We start from the raw sequence: 24,383 nt of genomic DNA, 5'->3' as shown, positions 1-24,383 counted from the left end.
GCGTGCTGAAATTAAACGAAATCATTGTTAGGGCCGCACAGCAACACAAACACACAAACACACAAACACACACACACACACACACACACACACACACACACACACACACACACACACGGCTACACACAGTGAAATATGAGGCAATCGCCGCGGCATTTGATTGCAATTATTCATCGTAATTTGTTGTAATTCTTATAGATGATTGCCATCGATTGGCTAATTATCTTGGTTAAAATCTCTTTAAAAATCTTGTATATTCATGAGCTGCAGTCCGGTAAAAAAGTAAAATATGTTAAAATCTTTTTATTGTATTTTTAAAAGTGGTTCAAGCTATGCTTGTGTATCTTGCAGATACTTTTGTTGGCCACAAATGCTTTGTATCGTTTAGATACTTTTGTAGCTAAGGCATCTGGCATCTGTAACTGTGAGATATTTTTATGACAATTCGACAACAAGCACACAAGTTTTCTTTGTTTTAAAGTTTCTTAAATTTACAATTTTGATATAATCGCATTGTTTATTATCCTTAAATAATGATCTGTCGATTGGGTAGTAAAATGTCAGTAAGTGTCCTTCCGTAGTCAATAAGTAGGTACTCGGTATTTCTTAGTCGAGCACAACCGACTTAAGCAGCTTAGCTTGCTTGGAAATGCACCCCAGCTACCTACCTGTATGAACAAAACATTAAAACATTCAAAAATGTCATATTCTACCCAGCAAAACAATCAAATCTTACATTTAGCCTGTGATTTGAATCTGTAGCGAATTTTAGATACCGGAATCTCGCTAATCAGAAAACCGCAGCAGACAACGGCTGGCTTGTTAATTTGCTAAAAAATTGTGTGTGCGCCTTTTGGATGTGCGTGTGTGTGTGTGTGTGTGTGTAGGTGTGGCTGCTGGCTGTGTACGTGAACGGAAGTAAGCACTAAAATAAGTAAATAAAAGAAAAGCGTGCTGGGAAAAAAAGTAAAGTAAATGTTCGTTCGTTCGTGTAAAATAGTTAAAGTTATGAGTCAAAGGAGCCACCAAAGAGCAAAAAGCGACTTACACGCCAGCACACACACACACACACACACACACATATATATATATATATATATATATATATATCTCAACCACTTTAAGTACATCAGTTGAATGTGTGTGCGTGTGTGTGAGCGTGCGTGTGTGTAAGTGCGAGTAATTCACATTTCAAGCACGTTTCGCTTTTATGCTCTTAAATGGCGAGTGTATCTGTGCAATGCCTCTCTCTGTGCCCCTCGCCAGCTTACATTTACCCACTGCCCCGCCTTTACAGTCATTCCGTGCTGTGGCAAAACGATAATTTTGTTGATGATGCTATGATTATAAGTTTTAGTCCAAGCTCCTAGTCGAACAATGGGCGACCGTCACCACCGCAATCAAGGGTTCAAGTAGCGGCGTTTACATGTGTGTCAGAGTCTGCTTTGCTTTTGCTTTTGCTTCTGCTTTAGCTTCGCATGTCTGCTCCCAGCAAGAGTATCTGTATCTATTTCTAAGTAAATTACACACTCTCACACACACACACACACACACACACATACAGACACAGTTCCTAAGGACACGGGTGCAGACGGTCGGACGATGGCGAAAATTGGTGGGTCTGGGATCGCATCCTTTTCGCGTGAATGACCCACATAAATAGCCGCGTGCTGGAATCGGTCGTTTTGCTCGCTTCAACTGTGGGTCTTATGAGCACGTAGCAAACAAAGAGTTGGCCCGCAACAAACAAAAAAATAATAAAAAAAAAAACGAAGAAAATTTGTGAAAGGAAAAGAGAAACTCTATTCAAGCGAATTTCACAGCTCTAGCTTTACCCCACTGATCACGCTGCATGGGGTTGTAGCATTTTTCATTATAAACTCGAATTGATTTCGCCTCGTTTTTTTTTCATTTTTCATTCATTTACCGTTACATTTCCTTATTTTCATTGTCTGGCTTCCACTTGTTTTGTGCTGCGTCAGAGGAATACGCTGAATACATTAGGTTGTGCATTACAGCGAGCAGTTAGTCACATGCGACCGCCATACGGTTAAACATATATGGTTTCTGCTGGCATGCTCAGCATCAGATTTGTCCAAATTCTCTATTGTGCTTCAGTATTTTACTATGTTCGCTAAATTTAAATTGTCTGACTGGCAGTAAAATAGGCTTAGCTTTATAAATATTAATGAGCGCCAATCGCGGGGCTCGAGTCCCCGACTAGCGTATGGATATTTTGTTGACTTAGCCTAAGCTCAAGGTAGTCAATGCTACTTATTTGGTTAGTTAAATAGCAAAAAATAATCTAATATAACTAGATGATATATTATAAATATAAGTTATAAGAAAATTAATTTTCAAAATGTTTGATACCAACCATAAAAAAATATCATTTAAAATGGGATTTTTATAATGGAAGAAATATTTTGTACAAGCTAATCTTTTTTTTATGAAAGAACTATAATCTATATATCTATATACCAATCTTTTAAGCACTTCTGAGAACTGATTACATTTAAGGCCAGCTTTATAAAAGCCATAGATATGTTAAGTATTTATAATATCTGTTTCCTTTGTCTCAAACTTGTTTCAGCTTATTCTTCTTCGCAGATCTTAAAAGTATTTAAGTTTTCAGAGTTTCCAATGTTTTGTAAAAACGCCAAATAATTCACACTAATTTTGAGCATATATTTAAAAAAATACTAGGCTGATTTGTTGGGGGCCGGACAACGCTGCGTATGCGAAATTTGCACATTTACTTGCAAGTAATTTGTACAAAAAATTGTTTATTTATGGCGCAGATGTCGATGCTTCTTCTTGGGCTGGACACACACGTAAGTGGCAAAGCTATAAATTTTCAACATGACATGACCATGTTCTTTCTTGGGCTATTGATTTATTTTTTGGCCTAATAAAGCGACGGCTGCGACGACGTCTCCGCAATGCTGTTAAGTGCTTTTCGGGTGGCCCATCAGAGAATTGTGAGCGGACAGGGCTGGCTGGGCATGGGTACGGATGCAAGATACAAATTATGGCAAAGCAATGCGTTCGACATGCCCGAAAGGCTTATGATTTGACGTTTACGAAAAGTAAACTCGAAATTTATTGCCTTAATTTGCCTACACACAGGTATAGATTTACAGAGAACTTAACGTCGAAGTGCTCGTACTTCACTCATAATGTAAGTATTCCACAAACTTTGAGCGCAAATCAAGTTAAAAGTTCAGTTTACAAAACTTTTAAATCGATATTTGTTAATATTAAGGAAATGAAATGATAAATAAGTTCAGCTTCCTCAGCGTTTGATATACGAAAATAAATATTTCCAATATTAAGTTTTCAGCCTTGAGTTACATAGAAACGGGCACAACTGAAACGAATCGGCTCGTCGCTTTGATAAGAAATTTACACTTAGCGGAGTCAATTATGTTTTCTTTTGCCTGTTACATTAACTATTATTCCCTGTTTTTATGCATTTTCAAAGGAAAGAGATTGAAAAGAGATTAACTCTTGATTCCCGACAATTTAAAATAGGTTTTGTCCACTCTTCTTACAAGAATAACACAAACTTGTTTTAAGCTCAAACTGGGATTACTTAAAATATAAATTTTCAATTAATTAAGTCTATGTCAAGGTCAAAATGGGAACAATAAAGTATATATAATTCCGAAACGATGCTATTCGATGCCTGTTTAATATTGAATTCTTTTAGGCTTAAAAAAACATAAATCAATGATATTTTGCAATAGGTGAAATGTGTTTAACATATTTAAGCCAGGTAATCCACGTGTAAGCGTACTTTTGAGTCTAGTATTTAATGGGCATTGTTTTTCTCAGTTTCCTAAATGCCATAAATATGTACAACTTACTATTAAAAAACGAAACTATTTCAAACTTGAATGAGTTGCTCGTAAGCTGTAGCTGTTGTTCTTGTTGTTGCTGTTATGTATGTTACTTTGGCTCTTGCTGCTGCTGACGACAGTTGCATTAACTGTTTGCAGTCAGGATTTGGCATACCCATGACCCAGACCGCCCATGCCCACGCCCCCAATAGACCGCCCCTGGCACGCTGAAGCCATGTCGAGACAATGTGCAAAATGTTTACACTGCACTTGGACGGCAGCTTGTTGTACTGTCACCGAAGTTGTTAACTGTCGGCCCGGCATTAATATTTCAATTTCGTAGCCCTTTACTTAAAACAGAGAGTCGAAGAGACAGACAGCGGGAGCGAGGCATAGAGTCTGATGTGCGTCTGTTGCTGGTGGCTGCCAACTGTAGCTGCAATCAAGGCATCAATGTCAACAAAACACTTGATGCCAAAAATGAAGTTGCAAGCTGTAAGCTGCATGCCGCATACATACATATATATATACATGCAGTCTGACGTTCCTGCCACGACAAAATTCATTTTACGTTTTTGGTGCACGCTGCAAAAACTTGACAAGCTCCGCTTAACTTTTCGCTCAAGTTTCATCGCATCGGCTGGCGGTGTGTGTGTGTGTGTGTGCGTGTGCGTGTGCGTGTGTATGTGTGCGTGTCTGACTGAGAGTGCGTGTGTTTTGGTTTTGTTAAGCGCCGCGGTTTTGTTTGCTTTTCCAAAAGTCTGCGCTAATGTTGTTTTTGTTGATTTTGCTCTTCCGTCCTGCGGCATCTATTATTTTTCTTTTTGCTGGCACTTTGTCGGCGCTTATGGTTTAAGCAGAAGGCATTAGTCATGCAAATTATGACGCAAAAAAAAAAACGATGAATAAGACATTCTATCGCGCAACACCTAAGTAGCTTTAGAGCCGTTTACAAACTAACACGAGAAACTGCCCCAAATATAACATATTGTACACTTAGGCTTCAATAAAATACATATTTTATACCAGAATAAATACGTTTCAAACGAGACAATTCAAAAGCCGATTAAGATTTTTTGAAGTGTTAAAAATGTCTATATCTCGGGTATATTAAGCCCGGTTTTGGAGTGTAATATTTTCATTGACTTATGCGGATGTACCCTAACATTGGGCATTACAAAAATTAAATTTAAAATCTAAAACATATTTGACAAGGGGTCACAATTTTGCTAAATTCGAGTCTGAAATCAATTCTATGTAGCTCCACGAGTCCGAAATGCCCAATCATTCCAGGATCGGACGTCAACAAGGCGACATTTAAAGTTTTTGTAAAATGTTAAAATGTTAAGGTTTGATTATCGATCGATTTAGCTCTTAAAACTCGTACGGATCATGACTATCAAAGCATTCAATTCTAAATTACAAATAGAAAATCAAAAGTTGCATTCAAATCGAAAATCGTTCACAGCATTAGCATTATGTTATAGAAAAATATTGAGCACACTTACTCTTCAAAATGTCCAACATTTTCAGTGCAAATAAAAAGAAAATTTGCATACTTTTGCATGTACAGTTTTTATATTTTTTTTCATCGTTTTTGTTATCATTATTTTTATTTTTTGTTGGCTTTGCTTTCGACATACTATATGTATTTTAAGGATATAAAACTTAATGCTTAAATGGATGGAATGACGTAACAGCAGTTGGTTTGCGCTTTCATATTCAGTTTTAATCAAAGCTCGCAAGAGTCCAAGAAAAAATAAACATTTAAGCAACTAAAATTAAAAACAATCGCGAAAATTAAAACAGTTGCTACACAAAATTATACGATTAAATAAGAATTATAATAGGATTCAAAAAAAAAAAAAAAAAAAAGAAATGTCGTTTGCTAGCAGATGCGAATGTAACTTAATTGTAAATAATTTTGGAATAATAAATTTAACATATCTCTTTATTTTATTTATATTTATCATTAGATCAGTCAGTGAGTGCGCGTGCAAAGAAATTTGACAGCACTGTCGAACAAATATATTTATAAAAAAATATATGTATATCTGTTATATTAAAAAGTTCTCAATAATGTGTATAATTAGGTAGCCCTGAACTACAAATATAAATATGCGCAGAAACTAGCTATAAAATATATTTAAAAAAAAAAGTAAGTAATTATTTTTGTTGAGTGTCCTTTTCTTTTCGAGTTGCAAATTTGTATTTGGCGCAGCTTCTTCAGGCCAGGCAAAAGAGCTTCTTCCAGAACGAGGGTGTGGGCGGCAACGTGGTGGGCACCAAACCCTCCCAAATGGCTGTATCAAACACGTCTTTGACTTTATCCTGGTTTAAGTAAAGACAAAGAAAAATATGAATTCATTTAAGTAAATTAGATAAGCATTTAACGGATTTTTTAATAGTAGGTATTTTCAGGGATTTTGCTGCGAAGAAGACCACATTCGCAAGCGCATCCACGCAGAGGAAATAAAAGCTACAATTAACCAAATTATATTCCGTTCGAATATTTTTGTTCGCCCACTTTCAATGTGGTCGCAAAGGTATAAAAACTAACATAAATTTCATATGCATTTTATATTGGAGCGAACCAAGTATTTATTGATTTTATAACCAACTTTGTGCCAGGCCCGTTTTGTGGGCTATATAGGGTACACACAACGGGATGACTGCTCCTCGCGAAGCCAGAGTCGTCAGCATTAGCGCCTCCTTTGGCTGCCACGAGTGCAATGCACGGCTGACAAAAATATATATATATATATATATATATATGTATAAAAAAAAGAAAGGTGGCTTTGCTTCGCACTTAGCACACGGTGGAAGTGTTGGCAATCTGGCAACGGCGGAACATTGCCAGCATTGCCAAGCAGTTGGTTTAACGTTAACAGTTACCAGCCCGAAAACCGCACAATTATGATTATTGTGTGTGCGAGTGTGTGTGTGTGTGTGTGTATAAGTGTGCATGCTTGTTGGCTGAGAAGAGCACCGTGTGGCATATTGCCTCAAAGGCAAACGTCTCCCAAGCGTCAGCATTCTGCAGAAATTTTTTCCTTTTTAAGTGTTTGCATACAGACAGCGACAGCCCAAAGGATTTGCTGAATATGACTTGTTGTTGTTGTTTTGTCAGTGTTGTTGTTGTTGTTGTTAGTGTTGTTGTTGCTGCTGCTGGTGCAATGACTTTGTGGGGCAGTCGCCGTCTGCCGCTGCTTTAATTAATATGATGGCGGGCCCAAGTGTCGGGCCAACATCTGAACATCCAACAGGGCAACCGGAACTCACCTGTGTGGCTGAGGAAGTCTCAATGTATTTGGCGCCAATTGTTGTTGCCAAATCCCAGGCGTCTGCATATGAAATTGGTTTCTCGCCATTTGTCTGCTCATCCATGGGTAACGCAGCACGCCCGAAGCACATATGAAATCAAATAAGAATATCATAAATATTTCAACAAATTTGCTGTAGCCACACACGCACACAAATGAATGAAGTCTAGCATGAACTCAGGCGCACAAATAAACCAAATAAGCGCCCTCCCCAAAAAGAATAATAAAACTCACCTGCAATTTGTTCAACACGTTCAAATTGCTCCTCAAGTCAGCTTGGGTCCCAACCAATATGAGGGCCGCCTTTGTTTTGGCAAATTTGGGCGCCCATTTCGATTTGATGGCCCCAAATGTTTCGGGCTTGACCACCGAGAAGCACAGCAGAAAGACGTCGCTGTCCGGATAGCACAGTTCCCTTAAAGGATCCAACGTATCCTGGCCGGCGGTATCACAGAGTGTCAAATGGACTGGACTCTCGTTCACATTGACTTCGGCTGTAAATAAATTAAGCGCAAAAATATGAATAAGGAAAAATAAATGCAGATTAAAGTCCTTTCAAATTAAATGCAGTTCAATTTCAAATTATTTTATACTCTGTTCACAAGCTAAAAAAGGAGTATATTGATCTTGTGCTACGGTTGCAGCTAGGTATGCAAATAATTGTAGTCCAAGCCAACAAGTTGCCACAAATTGGAAAATCGAAATGTTCTCAATGCACCGTTTGAGAGTCAATGCCATGCGGTTACAGTTTGAGAGTCACCAATCGAATACAAAATAACTTTTCGGTTATTGTAAATAGAGAAAATTCAAGCAAGCATATTTTAGTCTGATGCAAAATCATTTTAAATCATTCAAAATATGTCTTTTTGATTATTAAATTAGCGACTCTAAAACTGTAACCATAAGTAACAGTGACTTTTAAACTGAATTAAGAAAATGCAATATTTTAAGCACGATCTATAAAAAAGGTCATGAATAGTCAGTCTAACTAATCTAAGGATTTTCCTGGTTTTCTTGCCCCCTCTCAGTTTTTTAACACTTTGTCTTGTCTTACACTAACAGATCTTTCAGACAGGCGACAATTGTTCACACTTGGTGAGCCGAGCATAGAAAAGTACATATATGGAAATTGTCGCCCAAGTCAAGCTCAGTTGGCAATTTAATTCTAGTCTTTGCACGAGCGCTGATTGTTCAATATTTAAATGCCACCCAATTCAGACCATTAACACAAGTGCAGGTATTTTTGATTGAATTCCAGTTGGAATTTAATTTAAAACGCTGCCCAATCCACGACTCGCTTCACGCAAGTGCACATTTTTGGCATAGCATACTTCTCAGCGCAGACTGCCAAACAGCTACACACACACACACACACACACACACACACGCGCGCCCTTTGACCCACACTAAGCCACTCAGGGCCAACTATGCGAGGCATTTGCCGAAGCATTATGCTGCACTTGCCTTTAGATAGACCTGCTGCCAAAACCTTTGGCTAACATATTCGGACCGCATCCCATACAACGTAACGGAGAATGCTGATCAACTGTTGAAGACCCTAAAATTGATGTTAACCTTTACACACACACATATACGCACAGAAACAGTTAATATGGTCCGCAATCCTTGGTAACTTGCTGCAGGCCCAACATCCATGTTTGGATCTTTGATTAATGGTTAAAACCTTGGTGAATTAGGGTTTTCACCTCTATGAACACTTGCTTTGTCATATTTGTTCAGATTTAATTGGAATAATACAAATTATTAAACTGCATATATATATTATAGATGGAGAGCAAAACTTTTGAATCTATTTAAAATAAATGTTTTATTTCCAAACATATGATCTATAAAAAGGTCAAGCGATAAAAATGGTTAAGCTTAAAGTCCAGTACATAGTAAATAAAAAAAGGGGAATTTCTGGCTCTAGTTTGCAACCTTACTTCAGGTCCCCACATATTGTACAGTTAGATATTTCAAAATACAAATATGTGTATGTGTATGTGTGAATATATAAATTAAACTATAACGAATTTGTTACCGGTATAAGTCAGTGAAATCAAACGTGCAAGTCTTTAGGCTTTTCTTGATACTATGAGAATCACATAGAAAGGCGATATATAAAAGGTAGGTAAAACGTAAAAATATAAAGGTGAAGACAGCGAGTAAGAGAAAGTCAAATGCTCATCAATTATGACAGAAAGCTAGCTTTTGTATCATAAATATACAAATTATATCAATGTTAATCGATGATTAAATAAATTTCCTTAAAGTAAAATAGTAAAGGAGCGAAAAGGCATTTGTCAGCCTTTTTCATGTTTGCGCAACTAATCATACCCATTTTTACACACATTTATTGGCTATAGGGTATCCATAAGTAAATTTTAATAAAATGCAAAAGAAACTGAAAGAATTTGGCCATTGCCGCTAGGAAATAAAATATTTTAGAGTCGCAATTGAACAAACTGAAAGTATTTTGCCATTGCCGCTAGGAAATGAAATATTTTAGAGCGGCAATTGAAATTAAGCAACAATTCATTTTTTAATTGTACTACCAAAACATGCGTGTTTTTCTTCTCTCTAACATGTTCTGGAGTATCTGTATATTTGTATTTGAAGAGAAAACGATTATGTTAGCATCTGTGTAGCTGCGGTTGTTCACAGGCTGTGGCAAAATCTTAAAACTGGTAGCATGTTGAGCGGCTTTTGAGATGTGAAGTGAGGTTTGGGTACATAAGCGGTTTGATGGGATTCAGCCTTAGATGTAACGAAATTACACTATGCTGTTGGCCCTTGAACATGCTACATGCTGTACATTGTCGGCTTGGCACTTCATTTATGTCCAATCGTAGCTGTAAGTAAGCAAGTTTCTGCTAGGCAGGGCTTCAAACTAAAAGAAAATCAATTCCCTAATTGTGAGTTTGACTAAGAATCTTAGAAACCATTAAGCTTGCTTGTAAAGTAGCCGATTTCTCGGAATATATGTAATTTCCATGCTATAAGGCTATTAGCTAGAGTGGTCCGTGCTGGCATAGTTTTATGCATATTTGCCTGCCACTTCTGCACTTGTGGCAAATGCAAATCAAATATGAGCGGGTGCGGATCGGCAGGTGGGGCACAGGAAGCGTCAGTTGCGATGTCATTAAGCTGTGCACTCAAAAGTATGCAACATATTTCACGCGAATCCATTTTTTAATTGCCACGTAGGCGTCTGTGTGTGTGTGTGTGTGTGTGTGTGTGTATGTGTGTGTGTATGTGTGTGTGTATGTGTATGTGTGTGTGTGTGTGTGTGTGCATGTGTGTGTTCGCGCTCTACTTGCAGCTGAAACAATGATGATGAGCCGGTGGCAACTGAATTAGCAGCACCCGGTCACGCCCCCCAAAGCAATTTGAGTTTCATATTACACGCTACTGTGTGTGTGAGTGTGTGTGTTTTTGGTGTGTGTTTAACGTGTAAGCATTGCATTCATATTTAAAATGCGTGCAAAATGATTTAAATTACCAGAGAAGCTGCCTTTAAGCCGAGAGGGAGAAAGACAGAGAGAAAGAGAGAGGGGGGGAGAGTCAGAGAGAACAAAGAGAAAGAGAACGGGCCTGGGTTTGTTTCTCATGTGCCGTCGAGCGTGTTTGACCTCTCGTCTTTGCCGAGCCGCAGCCCTAACCACTCCGCCGACTAGAATGCCAGTGTGTTACCACTAGCTGTGGCTCGCATGTGCTAGTGTGTGTATGTGTGTGTGCCCTATCTAAAAGTTAATCATGACTGCCTTTCAATGCAGTTGCTGCCGCTGCTGATGTTTACGCAACGTAAATAAAGTTGCTGCTCCCAGTTTTTAATCAGCAGGTCGCCGAAGGTCGCCCTCGTGGCTCATGTTAAATAAATTTTATTCTTGTAGCGCATAAATTTCATGAATGCATTTGCAACGATGCCAACCGCTCCAACCACTTGACGTCCCAGTCCCCAGCAAGCTGACGCTAAGCTCCTGAATCAGGATGGGGCATCGTGTGTTGAGCCAAAGAAAAAGTGTACTCTTAAGGCAGCCTGCAGCTTTTCTCGTTTCTTTTGTGTTTCGACTGCGCGATACCCTGTATTGAAATGTGCAACAATTTATCAATACAGTGCAGCAAAGCGCGAGGTAATGTTCAAAATGCAGATTTTCGCTTTGCAGGTGTTTCAATTAAACAATACATAGTATCTATGGATAAGGCAAAGAAAAATATCATATATGCAATTAAAATAAATTTACAATTATTTAAAAAACCAATTTGTTAGCATGTAGTTACAAACTAGTCGGTCAAATGTTTCTCAGCGTTCTAGATAAAAGTATACATATAACTTGTTCATTTTCTTGCACTTTTGACTTGCTCTTCATTGCTTTTCGTCTACTATATAGTATTTTTAGTTCTGTAAATATACCATACGATTTCCATAAGTACAGGGTATATCCAGGTAAAATGCTGCACAATACACATAAAAGGATCAAGGACAAAAGGTTTTTATTTTGAACGCCTTTGACTGGTCTCGTCCAAACTTGACTGGGTACGTCCTGGCCGGCATTTTCTTTGCATCCATCAATTGTTCGCATTGGCTTTTGCGTTATGCAGCTCATCTGCATACAGACCGCCTGGCGTGCTGGTTCTTGATTGAAATCGGCAATGCAATTCTGGCAGGCTTTCTTAAAGTAATGGTCAGCCTGCTATGTACTTTAATTTCGATTTCCATATTTCTGTTATTTCATTTCGTCTGTGCCAATTTGTATATAGCATATATTTTGGGCCATAATTTCGGGTCTTTTATGTCTCATCTCGGTGGCTTATTAATCGATTATCGATTTCGGTGTGCGCATAAAAGTGTACCGCATAAAGGCAAAATACGACCAAATAAAACTTGACTTCACGCATTTAACGACACTACGACAAAAGCGCCATCCAGCGGCCAAATGGCGCATAACAAAAGAAGACAAAGCCTTGTTGCGGATGTCTAAGCCTGCTTTGTCTCTGTGTGAGGGAGTGTGTGTCGGTGTGTGTCTATGGGTGTGTGTAAATGTGTGCGCCACACAATTGTGCAATTGTTACTTGTCGGCGGCTATTGAAAACCAGTCAAACGCTTGGCTGGCTTATTGAAACCTAATTGAGTCAGTCATTCTCACTTACTCACTCATTCAGTTTGTCAATTACTCAATGTAAGCTAAGTTAACAAGCGCTCGTAAGCGTATGAAAGACTTTTACCCTGTAACTATATTCTATGCGCATTTCTTGATAAGCATTAATAAACAAGGACAAATAGCCATAGGTTACGTTTCTATTTCGAAGCTCTGAACTTAATGAAACTTGGCATTCTTCCATAAAATCCAAGTTATTCAATACAATCAATACTTCTTATAAGAATATAATAATTGAGAATCGCATAGAAACGCGACAGAGGCAGAAAGAAAGAAAAAGAAAGAGAGAGAGAGAGAGAGAGAGAGAGAGAGAGAGAGAGAGAGAGAGAGAGAGAGAGGAGGAGAGAGAGAGAGAGAGAGAGAGAGAGAGGGAGGGAGGGAGGTAGAGAGAGAGAGGGAGGGAGGGAGGTAGAGAGAGAGAAGGAGAGAGAGGGAGAGAGAGGGAGAGAGAGGGAGAGAGAGAGAGAGAGAGAGAGAGAGAGAGAGAGAGAGAGAGATAGAGAGAGTTAGTTTTATTGAGAGAGAGTTAATTTTATTGAGAGAGAGAGTTAGTTTTATTTCTAAACCACAACTATTAAAATAATAATATTATTATTTGCTGATGATATATTGAAATTAAGAATCGCATAGAAAGGCGATGTTAAAAATAAGTAAGGCAAATTTTCTAGATGAGTATCAACAGCCGCGTCGATATACCCATCTGTATATTCGATCGTCTGTCTGTTTCGATGCGGTTTCTCAGCCTTGAAGTAATTTAGATGAAACTTGACATTTCACAGGCTAATTATATCGGATAACCGACATGGGTATTGTCGTCTAGGCTATTAATGTCTCAACACACCAATAAACAAATTTTTTTTTCATAGTAATGGTATTCTTATTCATCCTGTACGTAACCCTGTTAACAAGAAGACAAGTTTTAAAATAGCCATTTAGAGATGCACTTAATTAAAGTAATGACATTTGATGGATGTTGGAGCTGCCTCTTCTGCGACGTCGAGTCTTGTGTTCACGAACTTTTAGACGCTCTCTCTTTCTACCATTCTTTCTGGAGGGGTGGCACTTGATAATTAGTTGAACTATGCGCAAAAGTTATATTGGATGAAACTATGCAAAGCCCCTTGCAAATATGCAAATCACACCGACATAAGCACACACACGCGCGCACACAGCGAGCCTTACTAAACACACACAGGTGCACATTAGATGCTCAAGTTAGATTCCCGTCATGAATTTCCTAGTGTTTGTGCACCTGAGTGCGCGAAATTATGCCATAGCTGCATTAGAGGAGAGCCTGTTATGCTTGGCATTCGGCGAATAGCGCACACGGCGTATGCGTAATAAGCGAAGAATCACCATAGAAGCAGAAGTGGCGGCGCATCAGAAAGGCGGCTCATCTCCATGTAGTATGCGAACGGCATTTCAGATTAGTAAATATTGAAAAAGAGAACGATAAGAAATGAAAAGCGTTAGCAAATTATTTTCTTTTCCAGTAAATTACGTTGCAAATGACACTTCAAGGAGATATTAAAAAAAAAAAAGAAGAGCTTAAACCCGACGTTTCTCATGTATAATCAGCCTATTTGGCTCACTTTTCTAGTCTGTTACTCTTACTCTTAATATTGTCACGAGATGTGTAACGCGTGGAAGAAAACGTCTCTAAGTTTATAAAGTACTTATATAAATTTATTATTGATCAGTATTTATAATGATCAGCCGATATAGTCAGGTTGGTCGTTCTATTTCTATGAAATCTAGTCTCTCGGCTTCTATCATCCCGAAACTTTAGCATAGTTCTGACTTTTTATTGCAGACGTAGATTCCGTGGGAGTCAGCCAGATCGGACAGCTGAATCGTTTAGCAGCCAAAAGTTAAGTTCCTGTATGAAGGATCTTTTTGTTCTTCAAGAACTATTGAACAAACTTCGCATTTACGAGCCATAAAAGGATCTTTATATATCGCATACTCTTTAAAACATGAATTTTTGTATGGAAAATTGGAAAATTCACTATCAGATTAGGGGACTACTATATTCATAAGCTTCAATGGTCATAAATAAAGTTTTTGCCTGGAAATGCACAACTAAGCCAAATGTCTTGAGGGAAAAATATGACTGTGCCCTTCTTTTTTGTTCACCTGGGTGGTGAAAAGCACTCACTTAATTTGTTATGAGCAAACTAAAGCTTTTATCAAATTTTGCCATAGGCGAACTCTTTTTCATTTTTGATCTGATGTTCCTTTGAATTTTGTTCAAAAAGTTCACTTGAGTATTCTCAATCCAAGGTTGCTTGACAAAAACCATTTATTGCAGTCTTTTAAAGGTAAGAATATTTTGAATGAAGATTAGTTATAGCTAATGAGTAGAGAAACTTTCAGGCAGCAGTAGAGCTCGATTGTAAAGTATATGCATTGCAAAGCAGATCTGAAGGGTGAACATATTTTTTGGAATCAGGGCATTGCGGCATAAAATAAGTGCACATTCATGCAAAATTTATTAGAGTCGGGCAGACATCAAGTGGCAGCCTCGAGTGGCGCATTGCCTCAATGTGTATGGGTGTATGTATGGGTGTGAGCGTGTGTATGTGTGTGTGTGTGTGGGGGGCACAACATAATTCAATCACTTGCAATGCAAGTGCCTACTAGTTGAGACCTAAAAGGCTAGAAAAGATGGCGGCCACAAAAGGCAAAGGCGACTGCCTTTTTTATGGCCCCACCAAAGCGTTGCGCTGGCTGTTGTTGTTATTGCTGCCGCTCCCGCTGCTGCTGCTGCTGCTGCTGCTGCTGCTACTGCGGTGCCTGCTGCTGCTGCTACTGCTGTTGTTGCTGCTGTTCTGAATAACCGCAAATTTCAATTTTCCGTTCATTAAAATTCGTGAATAGCACACAAGCACAGCCCAATACACACACCCACGCACACTACAACACACGCTCACACACATATGGCATGAGAGCGCGCAAATGCGGAAGCAGTGAAAGTCAAATGAAGCTGCCTTCCTGCCAGGGCTCTGTGAACCGGAATGGGGTCGGCAAGTGAGAAAGGAGAAGGATTTCAAACGGCAGCCTGCAGGCAGTTGAACATCATTTTCGCCTACTTCCGTCAGCTGAGACTGGCCCACAGTCGAATGCCGAGCGTGCCGCATCCTTCACACGGAAACTCAGTAAAGATTTCACAAATTGGTTTTCAACAAAATGAAAAATTCATATACGTGGCAGCCAGGCAGCCAGCCAAGCGGGCAGCCCAGGAAGGCAGGCAGGCAGAAAAACAGTCGAAGGTCGTGTTGGGTGGAAGTTATTTGCTTGCTTGCTTGCTTGCTTGCTTACTTATGTATGTGTGTGTGTGTGTGTCTTTGTGTGTGTGTGTGTGTGCGTGAGTGTGTGCGTGTGTGTGTGCGTGTGTGTGTGCGTGTGTGTGTGCGTGAGTGTGTGCGTGTGTGAACAACGAAAAATGCCGTTAAGTAAACCTGTTGAAAAGCGCAGTCGAGTAAGGCGGCAGGCAATCAACATTTTCACAATTTTCACGGGTCTCAACTTACCGTTATAAATATCTGATGCCGTCGGCACATGCTCCGGATTGAATCGATTCTCCAGATATGACAAGATCAAATTGGTTTTGCCAACAGCGCCATCGCCAACCAGAACGCATTTTATGGACGGCTGTGTGCCACGTTTAGCTACATAAATAGGGCAAAGCAGTTAAGAGAGAGAGAGAGAGAGAGGGATGGAGAGGGGGGGGGGGGAGAGAATAAAAGATTAGTTGCTTGCAAATTGTAATTAATTAAAAACAAAGTACAACAGCCTGCTGAATAAATAAAATAAAACAAACTACAAATGATGGCAATTTACAAACTTTGCGCCATTTGCACTTGGCGCCATTTTGAATTGTTGCCATTTGCAATTGCGGCCATTGTTTGCCTTTATTTTATTCATTGTCCTACCTTTGTGCTCGCCATTCGCGGCGGCTGCAACTGCAACTGCAGCTGCGACGCCGCCTCCACCTCCTCCTGCTGTTATTGTACTTTCCGTTGTCTTCTTCGATTTGCGTTTTCGCAATAAAAACTTTGCACCTTTGCCGCTGTCCGCACTCGTATCGCTCAGCGATTGTTGCTGCAAAATAAGAGCAAACATTTTTTAATTGTTGCATTTTGCACAGCTGATAAACAAATAATGCATTGGCCGGTCAGCTGCCCCACTAGCCCCGGCACAGTGCTGCAACAAGGGGCCATTCATTCGATTATACATATTTGTTCCATTCATCGCCGGCAACTTTTTGCAATCGGCCCAATTACCGCCGTAACTAACTGCGTGGAGATTTCGCAGCCTTTAAGGTATTAGTTATTATTTATTTGCTGGTCATTTTTTAATGTTACATATCATGATTCCGAAATTCGTTACAAGCCTAATACAAACTATTTATATTTTTCTTATTTACGGCTTTAAACAGGTCAAACCGGCTCAAGCCCTAAATTTCATTTTGGGGTTAATCAATGAATCGAATCGAATCGCAACTTGAACCGTAGCATGTTTTTCTTTTGAGAAAGACTCAAATGCCAATTTGTAGAGATCAAATATAGATCGCAAAATATATATGAAAATATGCACGGTTTGCCATACTGTCAATAGAACGGGCAATATTATACAAAGCAAAATTGTTTTATCTAAATTTTTTCGTAAGTTACGTTGTGAAAATAAAGGATTGTGATCATGGATATAGATATCCTTTTGTTATGGTTGTTATTAGAATAAACAATTACGCAATCGATTGCGTAGCGTAGTGGACTATGCGTCAGCACACTGAGCACAAAGTTTGTAATTCAAAGCCAAAGTGAAGACGGAAGACAGAAAATTAACAAATTGACTGCCTTAACGTAAAGAAGTTTGAACAGAAATATATCTATATATAGCATAGATCCTTCGATTAACATCATGTTTTCGCTTTTTCAAAACAACATTAACTTGTTATATACTGCATATATTTGATTTGCGTTTAGCTAATTACCAAAATTGTGCAAAGATTTGTTTTGGTGCTGGGCAACGCAAATTCAATTCAGTTTAGAAGCGTGCCAAATGACATTGCGCATACGCCGTGTGAGACACAGGAAGCAACCGCTTGAGACTGTCAATTAAATAATAAAAGCCATCAGATTGAAACGTCTCCGTGTGTATGACTGTGTGTGTGTGTGTGTGTGTGTGGCTTAGGGTGTGAACTAATTCCAAGCGCGACACTTTACGCCGCTCGGGCTAATTTAATATGCACATATAAATTAGTCAAGACGACAGACGACGGCAGTCCGCCGCAAGGCAATGCAAAAATCTTGCCGACAACAGCAGCAAGTACCACAGCAACAACGACAACAACAACAACAGGATGAAGAAAAACAACAACAACTATTTGAAGCGTGAACATGGTGAAACAGTTGACGCATTGCGTATACGACACCAAGTCACGTCATATACAACCCGAACTGAACCTAACTCGTCAGACAATTGTAAAACTTTTGTCTCATCTGGGCGGCTAATTGGTTTAGCAGCTTTGTGCGACCAGCAGCAGCAGCAGCGGCGGCGGCGGCGGCAGCAGCGGCAGTCAACACGCCCTCGACATCAACTGCTGTCTGGCCGTAGCTATAAAGAATTAATTAAAATTCACTCTTTTTTTTTCAGTTTTCGCAACGCGACGCTTGCGTGTAAATAAATAAATGCGAAAATTGCTTTGTTGAGTGGAATTTTGCAATATTTTGATTTATGCGCTGTGCGCTTTCTTGCAATTTACAATTTTTGCACTTTTAAGTCGCCCTTTATAAACAACACGAACGTTTTATAAATTAATGAATGCTGCTAAATGTTCAACAATCGGCACTCGAATTAATTATTGAAATCAAATTGCTGAACAGCAAAAAAAAAAAGAGGAAAAAAAGGCGAACTTTATTTAATTAAATTTCATTTAATTGAATTAAGTCGCTTTATTGATGACCAGCCGATTTTAATTTATGTGCGCCACATAAACCAAATAAGCGGCAAATACAATATGAAGCTTCAAGAAAAAATGTTAAATTGAAACAAGCAAAAAAACGTAAATGAAATATTGCAAATATTTATTGAAAACCTATGGTTTTTTAAAAGAGCCTGTGCATTCGTGCGTATATTGCGATTTAATACAAGTATAATGAATATTCAACTCTTAAACAGATAACTAGCAGAAAAAGTCAAGCTGCCGTCCTTGTTCTCTCCCCGACAATGGCCCGAAGGCCTACATGAAGTTAACATACAACATTTCCCCATTATTAATAAACAATAATGAATAATTATGTTGACACTCGTTCGACCATTATTAATATATATAAAATAATATAATAAATAATAATGCAAAATAAAATAATAATCAATTATATGAAAAACACACACGCATATATTATCTGTATCTTTTATCATGTGTCTTTTAATCAGTATATCATGGATTCAGCACAGCATGCTTTTATTGCAATAATAATGCAATTAAAATTTAATTGAGTTTCTGGCAAAGTTAGTTTGACAAGCTAATTACTATGAATTATATATCGAATCGCACCTAAATGTAAGCCAACACTAACTATTTCTATACAAGTGACAACTTAAATTAGATTTTAAATCGTGTTGACACCTAAATCAATATTTTGTTAAAAACTAATTACTGATCATGGGTTTTTATTTGTAATGAGTTTCTCATACAGATCTTAATAGAAAGACTTTTAATAAGCGAATTAAAACTCGAAAAAAACTTGCATTGAACACTTTACAATATAGTAAATGGAATTTCCCATAACTTGGCATCTTCTGGCATTAGAGAAACTACTGGACTTGAGCATCAAGTCCTATTGGTTTAGATGGTAAAGTGGAAAAGACCTTCGGTTGGCAAGAGACAAACTTAAAAGCACAATACGCTTGTAATTTATTGAGATAAGGCTAATTAGACATTTTGTACAGCATGTGTTGCAATCGAGGCCCAATTAATGAACGCCACTTTAAAGCTAATGATTAAATGAAATGGATGTCAAATCAATCATTTCACAATTGCCAATTACGTTACTTCTGTCCACCGCCATTAGGCGGTCTGGCCATGTCGACAAGGACACGAAAATGTACGAGTACACGCACAGATATGTACCAGGAAAATCTAAACCCACCCCCCACCCCCCACCGTCGACGACTATGCTCGTTTCCTGCTCTAGCAGCAGCGGCAGTAAATATACTCGTAACTACACAAGTATTAACAGCGCTATCTAAATCAATATCTAAATTGCTGTGCGTCTGTGAGTCTTGTTTTGGGAGGCTGTCTGCCTGTTGAAAGGCTGTTGCCACTCGCTCGCAAGTTGACGGCATTTTCCGCTTGTTAGGCGATAATATCACAAGCCACTGCCAAACGAAATAGCTAAGAAAGTTGGCCCTTAAGTAGAAGTGAAGTGGCCATTAAGCTTTAAGATGCTCCAAACTTGTACAAAATTGATCAAAAATGGCAAGTGGCTTATATTGAGAAACTTAAAGATTTTTTTACAAGCTTGTTTCGCAGGTCGCCGTTTCAAATTCAGCAACAATTTTCCATTTTTTGCTTGTTTATTTAATTTGTTATTATGCACAAGGAACAAACATAAATTTAAATGCCATGTTTATGCCTTTAACATAAACATAAATTAAAAAACAACAAATATGTTCGGAGTCACGAGTTATCTCCTAGCCGGCCTCTATCTAAAGCCGCCTCTGCCCATTAAATTGAGTGCAAAGAGGCTATAATGGTAATATGCAAGTTTTCACAGTAAGCAGATGAAAGCATAGCTCTATTCAATTTCATTCGACAAGCTCAGTCTGAATTAAGAAGCTAGAGACTTGAAACTTGAAACATATATACTCTTCTACATCATACAATAACTATATTTGTCTAAAGTTTGCAAATATTGAAAATCGCTCAAGCCACCACATTTGGAATGTAGGTGCTCGTATAAGAATATTTCCCCTTTTCTCTTCACCCCTTGTGCTTTGTCATGTCGCCTGTCCCCATACTTGTTGGCCATATGTAAGCTTTAAAATTTGCACAAAGATGCGACTACAAACACCTTTTGTTGTCATATAAACACAAATATGTTTACATATGTAAGTGTGTACACACTTTAATATTGGGTCACGTAATTAAACAATTCCAATTAGAAGGCTTATTTTCGACAAATGCTGTTATTTTGCGGGCTGCAATCATAATTGTTGTTACCAATATTGGTCATGTTGTTGCTATTGTGCCATGTAGTTGTTGTTGTTGTTGTTTTTGTCGTTGTTGCGTGCTTCGCAACGTTGTCGGTAACCTCATTCGCAACAGCAGAAACGAAATTGTAGTCTATTAAATGGCATGCCACTTATTGCATCATAGAGTTACAGTAAGTGAACTGTGCCGGGGCGGCGTTGCGGACAGACATTGGGGATAGTGTAGCAAAGAGACAGTTTCTGCTGCAGCAGCAACAAATGTTGAGCATACAAAAATTGCCCAAAAATAAGTTTCCTTTTGCCACATTGCTGCCAAAGCCAAACAACATAAAATATGGACTGTTCAACAGAATGTTGGGGGTAACGAGTGCTGAGCGGGTCAGTTGGGTGTTATTGCTAAATGTTGGTATTATTGCAAAACAGCTGACTTCAGGTAACGCATGTGAAAAACCAAAATTGTTTTGCAAGCAAAGCCCAAAACAAACCCTAACCCACAACACACCACACACACAGCCGCACAATACATTGACATTAAAACCAAATATGTATTTTTCTTGTGCCTGATAATAATTTGTATTTCTAGTTGCTATTGCTATTGTGGTCAAATAAACCGCAGATGAAAACAGAAAAAAAAAACACGAAATTTATATGTGTGCCGAAATTTTAATACTCTGACACATTTGACATCTACGATATATTTCTCACAATATCGTATTTCCAACCGATTGCTGCTATTAGAGCGCCATATAATATAGTAGATCGTTTTGATACGGCTTTGTGGCTATACAAAGCAAATTGTAAAGGTCGTAACTGTTGATCAAGATATATTGTAATTCAAAACATGCCTAGTTTATTCGAGATATTCTCGAAAACTACAAAGTTTTATGCTATTACTGATTTTTCAACCAATCCTTCAAATAGAGCTAAATGACGCATTGGCTCGATGCGGTTAACTCCCTCATATATGTATATTGACTATGACATATATATTGCCTAAGACAGATATACGGAAAAGGCTGTATCGAATCGGCTCTTAACACAGAGTGAGAATATTTATACTTTATGGGATTGAAGACATCTGCTTGCGTATAAAGTTGACGACTGGCATGGCTTTTCGATTCGGCAGTTCATATTTGTCAATATAAACATACTTTTATGAGTCACAGTTGTTTTCATCAATGCATTTCAAATTATCTAACAAATTTATAATACCCTCTCGTAAGTGTGTAAAAGCACTACCATAGCATTAAGTTCAGTATTTTATTGCTCTTTCAGCTATTTTCGACTGCATTTGTAGGAACGGCTGGTGGGAAGAGTACAACGCATTTAAAGCAGCTTTTGTTGCAATTCGAAATTGTTTGCTTTAGAATAAAATTTAATAATTTATTTGTTATTCTATCAAAAAGCTGAAAGCTACATGTTTTCCGATTTTGCCCATAAATATTAATCAGATAATTTTTAGAAAAGTTTTTCCACCAACCACAAAGAACGCTTATCATAATTATTATAATTACTATGATTTTTGTTATAATTCGCTGACTATTTGTTGAAATGTCAATTTAGTTCACACACTTAATTAGTTGGTTTCTCTCTTGATATATATATATATATATATATATTTATATAAGTGCCTTCCTATTCCACTCTATGTATCCATCTTCATGATTTCCTCCTGGTTTCATGCACTTTCGCAAGCTGAACGATGGCAATTTCAATTGAAAAGGCGTTTGAAATGAACAATGTGAAAAACAAGGATCTGCCAGTACACTGTCGATAGACGAAGGCAAATAGAGCGCTCTGTAAACAGATCCAAGCTCTACTATATGGACTTTATGATACAAGGGCAAGGCAACACTTGTGTTTAAACAAAAAATTAAATATTCAGGCAAGTATATATATGCCTCTATAAAGTCAATTAACTTATATATTTTTTTGGATAATAGAATATCTTATAATATATCCTTACAATGTGTACTTAAATTAATTGTCATTTGTCTCGGTAGATAAGTTATGTAATTGAACCAGCCAGTTAAATTCCGGCTTTAAATCCCCCGGCAAGAATTATAGAATTAAAAAAAAAAATTCAAAATCTCAAGCTATCCCTTTGGTTATTTGATTGGTTTGGTTGTTGTCCTTGCTTTGCTTGCAATTCTCAAAAAGTTAAAGCTTTGAAAAAGCAACATGCTGTAAAATGGGAAAAAATGTTTGTGCTTAAATAATATGAAATATTTAAATGTAACTCGAAAACTGACGAGCCAAAGAAATCACCTACAACCCGAGCAAATGTCACTTTATTGGTCGCCTGGCATCATCAGAATAAACAATTGTGAAGGGGGAAATTTCTGCTGTTCGAATTGAATTGAATTTTTAATAAACCGAGTTATTTTCATTGCTTGTCAAATATGCAATTTTAATAGAGCTCAGGCAATGGATATCGAATATATTTTATTATTTGCACCGCATTTATTAAAAATGGAATAAGTTAAAATTTAAAAACTCAATTAAGTGTCACATAATTTGAAATACATTCATTTATGCCCAAAACAAGCAAGCACACTTTCCTTATTTGAAATATTTAAGTCTATACTCAAATTGATGCCTAGCAAAAAACAAAAACAATAAAGACTGCTGCAACCGACTGGGCAATACTTTGTTTGAGAATATTTTTCGATATAACCCGAAGATTGACTTAAAGAAACATTCTTTATTTGTGGATGGCCGCAATATGTTTGACTCGATATTTAGATGTTGCTCAACAGCATTTCACCTGCCACCTTTTGGCTACACCAGCATTAAAGTTGTAAAAAAGACGCCTTCAGTGGACATGGCCAAATAACTTGAACACATTCTCTGACGCGCATATACTGGAGTATACATACATATGCATACGTCGGACAGGAACATGCCACAAAATCCATATGCTCTTTATCACATTGTTAGCAGAGTATAAAAATCCATATATGATAATTTCATCAATTTCGCTTAAATTTTGCTGGCAGCAGCTGCGTTTAACAAACTGCCCCGATCCCCATTGTATATTATAAATGTATGTATGCATATAAATTTTCATACACGCACATACACACACACACACCCAAACACTCACGCCAACGTTTCTATGTGTGTTAGACACTTATTATTGGCCAAAACAAGTTTGCACATGTGCCAAAAGTTAGTGCCGTCCGCCTGTTAATGGGCGAGGTACAACTGAAATTGTGAGCAGACCTTGGCTGGAGGAAGTGCCGTTTATATGTATGCATATATATATATATATATAAATATAAATATATATGTTTGGTCGCATCCCTGGCGATTTATTCAATTGCCCAAAAAACACACACACATGCACGCACACTTTTAAGGACAACAAGAGTTTACGATGCCATTTTTGGGGGGCCATGTAAATTACAATTCATGCGACTGTCAACAGCTTTTTTAGACCCGCCTGTCTTGGGGTCTGTGAATGTATTCCGATATTTGTGTCGCCCTCGCAGCTGTTGGTGCAATCAAAAGTTTCGCTGATTTTCGTATGCGTGCACTCGAATTGTATTTAAGCTTTATATATATATATATATATATATTTTTTGTTGACATTTGGCCACATATTTCTTTCGGTTCGTGCAGCAACTTTTGACCCATTTTTATTTTTCTTTTCTTCTTTTTGCGAATTTTCTATGCGAATGTGTGGGTGTATTGTACGTCTATGTACGTCTCTTAAGTATGATTTACATGCCAAACTTTTAATGGCAAAAATTTGTGCACAAAAGAGAAAAAGTGTCGCCGCAGGTTTTCACAGTAGAGGTGTTCAAACTGTTGCAGGCGCGCTTGCATATATGTAT

At 38.0% G+C, this 24,383-nt stretch overlaps 1 protein-coding gene across 2 annotated transcripts in view; it reads right to left on the bottom strand.

The window, feature by feature from the left end:
• Nucleotides 1–5,775: 5,775 nt before the first annotated feature.
• RhoU overlaps nucleotides 5,776–24,383 on the bottom strand; it is a 69,098-nt gene continuing 50,490 nt past the window's right edge. For both annotated transcript variants that reach the window (XM_064680981.1, XM_064680980.1), the window contains exons 4-8: nucleotides 16,260–16,428; nucleotides 15,858–15,995; nucleotides 7,400–7,659; nucleotides 7,125–7,217; nucleotides 5,776–6,173 (exon numbers count right to left, since the gene is read on the bottom strand). In XM_064680981.1, the coding sequence (XP_064537051.1) occupies nucleotides 6,069–6,173; nucleotides 7,125–7,217; nucleotides 7,400–7,659; nucleotides 15,858–15,995; nucleotides 16,260–16,428 (765 nt within the window). In that variant the 3' untranslated portion in view covers nucleotides 5,776–6,068. The remainder of the gene's footprint in view (nucleotides 6,174–7,124; nucleotides 7,218–7,399; nucleotides 7,660–15,857; nucleotides 15,996–16,259; nucleotides 16,429–24,383) is intronic.

The sequence above is a fragment of the Drosophila montana genome, unplaced genomic scaffold (genome assembly GCF_035044405.1).
Source record: "Drosophila montana isolate Dmon_TW-CO22-7 unplaced genomic scaffold, ASM3504440v1 contig_2178_1, whole genome shotgun sequence".
Lineage (NCBI taxonomy): Eukaryota > Metazoa > Arthropoda > Insecta > Diptera > Drosophilidae > Drosophila > Drosophila montana.
This window is presented reverse-complemented; position numbering and strand designations above follow the sequence as displayed.